The 9,129-nt window shown below is 63.0% G+C and overlaps 1 protein-coding gene across 2 annotated transcripts; it reads left to right on the forward strand.

The window, feature by feature from the left end:
- The first annotated feature begins 5,063 nt into the window (after positions 1-5,063).
- OSR2 (odd-skipped related transciption factor 2) lies at positions 5,064-7,294 on the forward strand. 2 transcript variants are annotated; one of them, XM_035546367.1, is made up of 3 exons: positions 5,064-5,719; positions 6,226-6,325; positions 6,806-7,294. In XM_035546367.1, exons 1-3 carry the CDS (start codon positions 5,064-5,066, stop codon positions 6,986-6,988), a joined length of 939 nt encoding a protein of 312 aa, XP_035402260.1. In that variant the 3' UTR covers positions 6,989-7,294. The 2 variants fall into 2 exon arrangements, with proteins under 2 accessions (XP_035402260.1, XP_035402261.1); XM_035546368.1 differs by having other exon boundaries at positions 6,888-7,294.
- Positions 7,295-9,129: the final 1,835 nt, after the last annotated feature.

Raw genomic sequence — 9,129 nt, forward strand, 5'->3', positions numbered from 1 at the left:
TCGCGGTTTTTTTTTTTTCTTTTAAAAAACCTAAAAATAAAAATAAAAATTAAGAAAGACGAGCGAGAAGACCGAGGTGACTGCGGAGCTGCTCGACGGCACACGCTGCCGGCAGCCGCCGCCGTCCCGTTCCCGGGGCCGTGCCGAGCCGTGCCGTGCCGAGCCGAGCCGGGGGGGGCGGCGTGCACCCGGGAGCCCCCCAGGGGGCGCTGCAGCACCGCGGGCCGGGTGCGGGGCTCCCAGGCCCCCGCCGCACCGCCCGGCACCGCCCCGGGCACGGCGCGGCCGCGGGCTGTGCTGAGCAGCAGCAGCAGCAGCAGCAGGAGCAGGAGAAGGAGGAGGAGGAGGAGGAGGAGAAGGAGGAAGGCACCTGCTCGGGACGGCAGCCCCGAGCCCCACAAGCCTCTGTGGCCGCTGCCGTCGGTGCCAGCCGGGCACCGCCGTCGGGGGGGCGCAGAGGGGTCGGGGTCCGACGGCCCCCTCCCCCCCGGGGCTCCCCGAGGGCTGTCGCCGAGCACCTGCTGGCCGGGGACAGCGGGGGACAGCCGGCCCGAGCTGCCCGCGGGGTTCCCCGCTCCCTCGGACCGGCCCCGGACCGCCAGCCGTCTGCGGAGCCAGCGGCCCGGGGAGCTTTTCGTTCCCCTCTCCTGCTTTTGGGTTTGGAGGCTTTTTTTCGTTTGGCCGGCCGGCTGGTCGCTTCCCGAACTCGGGCTTTTGTTTGTTTGATTTTTGTCTTTTTTTTTTTTTTTTTTTTTTTCCCAACAAGTGCGGCTTTACTTTGCCTCGCTGGAAAGGCGAGAAACGAAGGCGGAGGAGAAACAACCCCCTCCGGCCTTTTTGTCGACGGGGAGGGGTCCCCACGGCCCCCCGAAAGGCTGCAGCGCGGGGCGGAAAAGGCGAATAAAAACTCCCGTGGCCGCTTCGTTCTCGACCAGCCGGCCCCGAAGCAGGATGCGACCCCTCGGGGACCCGGCACCCCCACCGCACCGCGCCGCTGACCCCGGCCCAGCCCGGCTCGGCCCGGCCCGGCCCGGCCCCGCTCCCCGCGCCCCGTCCCGCACCCAGCCCCGCAGCGGGCTCCGGGGATCCCCGCTTCAGGCTCCCCAAAAGTGGAGCCTCCCCCGCCGGCGTTTTCGGGTCGAGGAGCCCAAATGCCGTTTGTGTGTGGGGCCCGGATTTACAGCGGCGCGTTCCTTTAGGATCAGGAGCCTGGGCTCCTGTCCCCGGCGCGGGGACACGTCCAAAGCTGCCCCTTGCCCACCCCAAGTTGGGATATTTTTTCTCCTATATACTAAAAAGAGAAAAAATTCCCAATGCAAACGTCGCTTGCGTCCTCTTCTCTTCAGCGGGCTTGAATTAAACGCCACACAGCCTACCTTGAGCCATTTTCAGAGCTCTTCGCACACGCCATTTCTCCTCACATCTTTTTACACTCAAAGCCTCGGATCTGCCGGCCAGGTTATACAATAAATCCCTCCCCCTCTTGGGATTTCAGTAATGTATAGAGAAAGATAACGTTCTTATTAAAACTCCCTAAAACCCCGGCCCGGAGCCTTGCGGAGCGAGGAGCGCAGCGCCTTTTGGAGCCGAGCAATCCGGAGTGAGGCCGAATCCAGCCCCAGCTCCCCGGGCACGAAAACCGAAACCGCTCCGCAAACGCCCTGCCTGCCCCAGGTGCGGGGCTGCGCGGGGGCACCCCGCACAGCGATGCGTCCCCCCCCATACACACACAAGGATTTTTTTCCGCTGGTTTTCGCCCGGTGGCTTGCTGCGGGGAAGCCCAGGAGCTTCCAGGAGGTGGTGGCCCGGAGCGCGACCCGCCATGGCGGCCGCGCAGCCCTTTGGACGTGAGCGCTACCTGCGCCTCCCGGTCCTCGCTCTGCGCTGGGGGGTTTGGGTTTTTTTAGTTTTATTTCACACCGGGTGCTGAACAGGGCATAGGGTTGCGGGGAGCTCAACGGGGCCGGCGGCGGGGTGCGCGCCCCCGAACCTCCCCCGGCAGCGGCGCTGCGGGGGGGGGGGGGGGGGGCACAAGTCACCTTAGGTAACGCCGCGCTGGGGGGGGGGGTGACAAGGAAAAGGGGGGGCGATCCTGCCCCTTTAAAGCCCAGTTGCTACCCAAACACGAGTAAACAGCGGGGCCGGCGTGGCGGGGCGGGCCGGGGGCGGGCCGGGGCGGGTGCGCGGCCCCGAGCGCGGGGCTGAGCGCGCCGCGGGGTGGGCCGGCGGCGGGCGGGCGGGCGGGGACAGCGGCTCCTCGCCACCACTCACCGCTGAAATGTGATGGACCGGGCAGGGGGCGGCTCACACTCGCGCCGAGCCTCGCCGGGCTCGAAGGCAGGAGGCGGCTTTACACCGGGACACGCGCGGCCTCCCCCCCCCACCCCCGACCCCCGACCCCGGCCGCCAGCTGCAGCCCCCCACGTCCCCACCATGCCGGCCGCCGCCGGGTCCCGGCCCCGCTGAGCTTCCCCCCTACCCCGCCTTGCTGTGGATGTAATGGCTCCGTGAAGGTGCCGCCTCGCTTTTGCCCCGGGAGGCCCGGGAGGAGCAGCCCGCTGCGGTAGGTAAGCGCTGCCCGGTGCCGTCGGTGGGAGGGGGGCGGCTCGGCCGTGGGGTCCCCGAGAGCCACCCTTTGGGCACCCCCTTTCCTCTCCCACCGCACCCCGTTAAGCTCGGTGGAGGTGTTCACGCCAAATTCCTGCCGGGGAGGAATTTATATATATATATATATTTATTTTCCCGGGGTCGCGCTGGAGAAGCCCCGGCTCCGTCGAAATAGCCGGGGGTGGCCGCGGGGGGCTGGAAGGGACCCGGGGAGCACCGGGGCCGTTCCCCGGCCCTAAATCGGAGCAGGAGGAAGGTGAACGGCGGCCCGGGTAGGGTCGGGGGCAGGCAGGTAGCGAGGGGCTCGCCGTGGAGACAGCAGGCGTCGTTCAACGAAGCGCCCTGGATGGGAAGGGAAAAGGAAGTGCCAAGGTTTAAGTAACATCCGTTTTTTGTTGACTTTCCCCCCTTCACCTTGGTGGAAAGTGGCCTTAAAAGCCGGCACGGGGACGCTCGGCGGTGTTTTTTTTTCGATAGTTTTTAATGGGGTTCCCCCCCACCCCACCCCGAAAGAGCAGCGCCAGGCGTAGCGCGGTTGGGGCAAGGGGGGGGGGGGGCACGTGGAAAAATTGGGGTTAAAAATGGGGGTTTCGGCGCTGGGCGCGCTCCTTTCGCCGAGATTTGCGGGGTCCCTTCGCGGTGCCGAATGAGCCCCGGAGCCTGCCGAGGCCGGGAGGGTTTTTCCCCGCTCCTCGGTGTTCCCTGGCGGAGCGGGAGCAAGGAGCTGCCGCTGCGAGGTCTTTAAAAATAAGGGTTTCCGTGCGACCACCTCCCTGGAGAAAAAAGAAATATAAAAAATAAGAAATAAAAACGTCGCTGTGTGCGCGGGGTCACCCCCATAACGCTGTCCTCGGGCTCGCTGCGGGAGCGAACGGGGGGAGCCGGGCAGCGGCGAGCCGCGGCCCGAAGAAAACGAAAATGGGAGCGGGGAGCGCTCGGGGATGCCCCCCCGAGCGGCTTCTCCGCGTTTCTTCTCCACGGGGCCAGCCCGGAGCGGTGCAGAGGCTGGGGGCGAAGGGGTTTCGAAACCCATCCGAGGGGCCGAGGCTGCGGGGAGCCGGCGGGGCAGCCCCAGCCCTGCGGCGGCCTGGAGGGCTCCGTGCGGGGCCAGCTCGGCGGCCTCGACCTTCCCTTTTACTCCTCTTCTTATTTCGAATCGCTATATTTTTTTTTTGAGCGGTGTGATCCATATTTTTTTTTATTTTTTTAAGGATAAGGCCTTTTGATTTTTTTATTATTACAATTTTTATATTTTTATGTTTTTATTATTTTTGGAAAGCACGCCTTGCCAGCCCCTGCTCCCGAACCCCAAGAGGAGCTGGCTCATTCCGCGGCCCTCCCGAAGCTCCGCTGCGAGCCAGGAGCCCCTTTCCACGGCTTGGGCCGGCCGCTGGGCTCCCGGCACAGAAGCCTGGCGGCGGGACCGGAGCTTCCCCCGGGCCTGGAGGGAGCAAGAGCGGCTCCGGGGGTCCCGGTGCAGGCAGCCGGGAGGAGCGGCCCCGACGGTTTCGGGCCGGAGGGGCTTGAGCGAAAGCCACCGACGGCCGGGGAGGCCTCGGGGCCGGCCGTAGCCGGGGTGGCTCGGCTGGGCTGTGTGGGGCCATCTGGAAGGGATCTGAGCGCAAAGTGGATTTATTTAGGACCGGCAGCTCGGGGAAGGGGGGTGGGGGGGGGTGGGGGGGCGGGGGTAAGGAGGTGTGCGTGTGGGGGGCAGGAGCCGCTTCGCTCTCCCTCGATTATCTTGATAAATGGGTTGGTGTTGAAGGAAGAAAAATAAGCAGCCGAGAGGGGATTAAAAAAAATAATAATAAAATAAAAAGCCGCCCCCCACCACCACCCCGGGCCCTGCCTGGGCTCTGCGCTCGCACCCTGCGCCTTCCCGGGGGGGGGTCCGGGCCAAGGAGGGCTCGGGGTCGGGGCCTCTGCGCCCCGGGGGCTGCGGGAGGCCGAGCCGAGGCTGGCAGCGAGGCCGGGGGCCAGCTCAGGGCAGGGGGGGACAAGAGGGGAGGCCGCGGGGACCCCGACGTGGCCGCGCTGGGACCGCGGGGACCCCGCGGAGCGGCTCCGGCTGCGCGTCCCGGGTGCGTTTCTCCGCGGTTTGTCTGATGGGAGTCAGGCTTTTTTTTTTTTTTTCTCTTTTTAGAAAAATAGTATTTTAAGTTTCGGTTGAAGGAGTGCTTCTGGGAGGGCTATTTTGATGATTATTGTTGGTTTTTTTCACGCTTTCGTTTCTGCGGGCGCAGCCATCGCGCCGGTGGCGGCCGCTGGCGGGACGGGGAGTGGGGGCAGGAACACGGCAGCGGCCCCGGCAGCTCGCCTCGGCCCCGGGGGGAAAAAAACCACGCCGCTTTCAGTAAAAGTCTCTCTCTCCCCTCCTTTTCCCCTTTCTTTCTCCCTAGGATTTTGTCCCCGTCTCAAAAGGCCAGCAGAGGCACCAGCTCCGGCGCCCCGGGAAGATGGGAAGCAAGGCGCTGCCGGCCCCCATCCCGCTGCACCCATCCCTGCAACTCACCAACTACTCCTTCCTCCAGGCTGTGAACACCTTCCCTGCAGCTGTGGACCAGCTGCAAGGTCTGTACGGACTCAGCGCCGTGCAAACCATGCACATGAACCACTGGACATTGGGTTACCCCAATGTGCACGAAATCACCCGCTCCACCATCACGGAGATGGCGGCCGCCCAGGGCCTGGTGGACTCCCGCTTCCCTTTCCCCGCTCTCCCCTTCGCCACGCACCTCTTCCACCCCAAGCAAGGGGCCATCGCCCACGTCCTCCCGGCCTTGCACAAGGACAGGCCCCGCTTTGACTTTGCCAACCTGGCCGTGGCCGCCACGCAGGAGGACCCCCCGAAAGTGGGCGAGCTGGCCAAGCTGAGCCCCGGACTGGCGTCCCCCCTGTCGGGGATCAGCAAGCTGTCCCCGGACAGAAAGCCTTCCCGGGGCCGCCTGCCCTCCAAGACGAAAAAGGAATTCATCTGCAAGTTCTGCGGCAGGCACTTCACCAAGTCCTACAACCTCCTCATCCACGAGCGGACCCACACGGACGAGCGGCCCTACACCTGCGACATCTGCCACAAGGCTTTCCGGAGGCAGGACCACCTGCGGGACCACCGGTGAGGGGCAGGAGCAGCGGGGGGAGGGGGGGGTGGGTGGTCTCCGCATCGCTGGGCTGAGAGGGAAGGCAGCAGGGACCTCCCCAAAAATAAACCCAAATCACCCGGCTGCCAAAAGCAGCGGGGTCCCGGGCTCTGCTCCGGGGGGGTGGCAGGGGTGAAGCCGTCGCGGGGGCTGCTCGGAGACCCCCTTGCGAAGCGGGGTCCTGCTGGAGGTGGGGGGGCGAGGCGGGACCCCCCTGGCTTTGCCGCCGGGCAGAGGAACGGGCTCGGCCGCCGCCGGCGGAGCTTCCCCGGCCGTGCGGCCCGAAGCCGGCCCCGCAGAGCGGCTGCGAATCGCCGGCAACGTTTTGAGCCGACGGGGTTCGCCGTAAAAAGAGCAAAATAAATAAATAAATAAAATAAGTTAAGCAAAAGCGGGGCGAGGGGTTTTGGGGGGGAGGGAGCCGCGTTGTCCCCCCGCGGTCCCGGCAGCGCCGCTCACCCCCGCGGTTGCCTCCCTGCAGGTACATCCATTCCAAAGAGAAACCCTTCAAGTGCCAGGAGTGCGGGAAGGGCTTCTGCCAGTCCAGGACCCTGGCGGTCCACAAAACCCTCCACATGCAGGTGAGCCCGGCGCTGCCCTCCCCTTTCCTCCGCTCGTGTGCCGCCGGCACGGCTCGGCACGGCTCGGGGCTGCCTCGGGGACGGGGCTGCGGCTGCGGCACGGGGCGGCGAGAGCCGGGGCTTCAAATCCGCGGCCGCTCCGGGCTCGCTGGAGGCGGTGGGGAGCGAGCTTCGCTTTTGGTTTTATCCGCGCAGCCCTTTCGGGGCTTTTTTCGTTGACGGCGGGGGCTGCGCGGGGGCTGCGCGGGGCCGGGGCTGCGGGAGGGGGGCGCGGGGGGCGCCGGAGCCCCCGAGGCGTGGGGCAGGACGCGGCCGATGTCGCCGTGTGTCCCCCCCCAGTCCTGCCTCGGGCGGCCGCCCCGCGCCCGTGCCGCTTTTCCCGACGTTTCGAAGCGTTTTTGCTAACGAAAAGCGCAGCGATACGCGAAAGGCAGGTAGTTTGTGAAGGATTAATCCTTTGCTTGCTTCAAATCTGAACAGGAATCTCCACACAAATGCCCCACATGTGGAAGAACCTTTAATCAGAGAAGTAACCTGAAAACTCACCTTCTTACCCATACAGACATCAAGCCCTACAACTGTGAGCAGTGCGGCAAAGTGTTCAGGCGAAACTGTGATCTACGGCGGCACAGCCTAACTCACACCCCCCGGCAGGACTTCTAGAGCAGCCCGGGACCCCGCACCCGCGCCCGCAGCTCCGAGTTGCTCATTTTACTCAAGGACTGTATGGCAGAAAGTCACAGGCGTGCGCGCACACACACACACACACACACACACACACACAACGCAGGGCAGGCTCAGGGGCCAATCTTTCCTAGCACGCGTCTGCAAAACTCGTTTAAGAGAGCGTGGACTGCAGGATCGGGCCCCTCTCCAAGCCACACCGAGGCGTAAAGCTACTCCTTGTAGATACTCGCGGCTCATTTTAGAGCTCTGTACAGAAATGTGGTTTTCGTTGTTTGTTCGTTTCGTGTTGTCATGTCAGATGCACGGCGATAACAAATCCGGGAGTCAAAGTATCTCTTAAAAAAGTGTATTTCAAAATAAATCCTTTTTTTTTTCCAAATACCTCCTGCCTGGTTGTATTATTCTCTGAACATTTGGGCTTTTTTTTCCTGCTGTGTCGATGCAATGGTAAAGCATATTGAATAAATTTCCTAGTCGGGTAATTGTACTGTCACAACAATTTTGGTGATCGCTTTTGTTTGGCCTGTTTCACTGTTGCTTTTGTGTTATCTATTGTTAAGTAAAATGAAAGTGCCGTATTTGAGAGTTTATAGCTCTATTACTTAATACTATGAATGTCTAAATATTAACTTCTGTACTTTTATTATTTTCCCGAACGAAATACGTTTTTTTTTTTTTTCTAAAAAGAAGAGAAAGAAAGAAATACTTGCAAATAAACAGATCTTAGGAAATAATGTATAGAGCCCTTCTTACGCCAAAGCGGCTTATTAGTAACTTATTTGCAATCAGCCCATGTATTGTAAAAGTCATCCCTTTCGTGGAGATTGCAGGAGATAGTCCCCTGCCATTAGACTTTGGACACGGGCAATTCACCCGCGTAGACAGGGACTTTATCCCACAGAAGACGATTCCTTCCCCACTGCTCGGTGAGCAAACAGCGAGCCCCGAGCAACGCCCCGGGACCCCGTGGACCCCTCGAGGGCCGGGGGCTCTTGCAGCCCCTGCCTCGTGTTGCCCCCCAACCCGTCCTTTCCCTCCTTCCCCTCCACCGAGCATGGGGGGGGGCCGGGAGGAAAGGGGGACCCATGCTGGCTGCTCGCCCCAACGGGAGACCCTCGCCCCCCCCTCTCCCCCCAGTTCCCTCCTTCCCTTCCCTGGGGGGCCCTGCTTGCAGGTAGCAGAGTGGAGGCATGGAGCCTCCCCCAGCTTGTCGCCCTTGCCAGTGCCTCTGGTCACCCTGTGTTGTTCCCCCCCCCCCTTACCGTGGGGAGTTTTGGAGGTGCATCCCCCTCCTCTGCCACCCTTGTTGCTCCCAGCACCCTCCTCCCCCCAGTTTAGGGCCCCCCAAGTTCTTCTTTTCCAGGCTGGGGACACCCGTCCTGCCCTCCTCCTCTCCCAAAGTCTGATGTCTGATCTGTCTGGTCCAGATGAGGAGAAATCTTCCCCCCTGCCCCAGCAAGCTCTGACCCCGGGGGGGACCCTCCTGGCCTCAGCTCAGTAAGGGGGGGCTCCACTCCCGTGCCCCACCATGGCAGGTGCCAGGCTCTGGGATGTGTTGTGCTTTGGGGACAGGTCCCACCAGGTGTAGGTCAACAGATGCTGACCGGGCTGGGGTGGCTGCGGTGTCCCCATGCCCGTCCCTCACTGGTCCTACAGCAGGGAACCCGAACCCTGCTAATGAGCAGCAAGCCAAAACCAGCAGTGCCTGAGCTGTGGTCAGGCCATCGGTGCTGAAAGGGCTGCATTGCTGCTCGCTACCCCGCACAGGGCTGCGGACCCCCGAGCCAGCCCCACTCTGCCCCAGGCCAAGGCAACCAGGTGAACTTCCACTGATGCAGCAGGCGAGGCCATCTCAAACCCAGCCAAAATTTCCTAGGTGGACAAGGCCTATCTCTCCGTCTGCTCCTGTCCAGCAAGACAGAGAGGGAAAAAATTGTCTCTGCAGCCAGAGATACTGGTCTGCTGGCTGTAGGACAGCTTCCCTAGTCTAAGGGCCATCTGCTCTCTTCACCCCCCTTGACTGGCACCCCTTCCCTTGCCGGGCTATCACACCCCAGGGGCACCCTTGGTCCCCCCAGGGCTGGCAGCATGTCCTCCCTCCCCAGCACACCCCTCCA

The sequence above is a fragment of the Cygnus atratus genome, chromosome 2 (genome assembly GCF_013377495.2).
Source record: "Cygnus atratus isolate AKBS03 ecotype Queensland, Australia chromosome 2, CAtr_DNAZoo_HiC_assembly, whole genome shotgun sequence".
Lineage (NCBI taxonomy): Eukaryota > Metazoa > Chordata > Aves > Anseriformes > Anatidae > Cygnus > Cygnus atratus.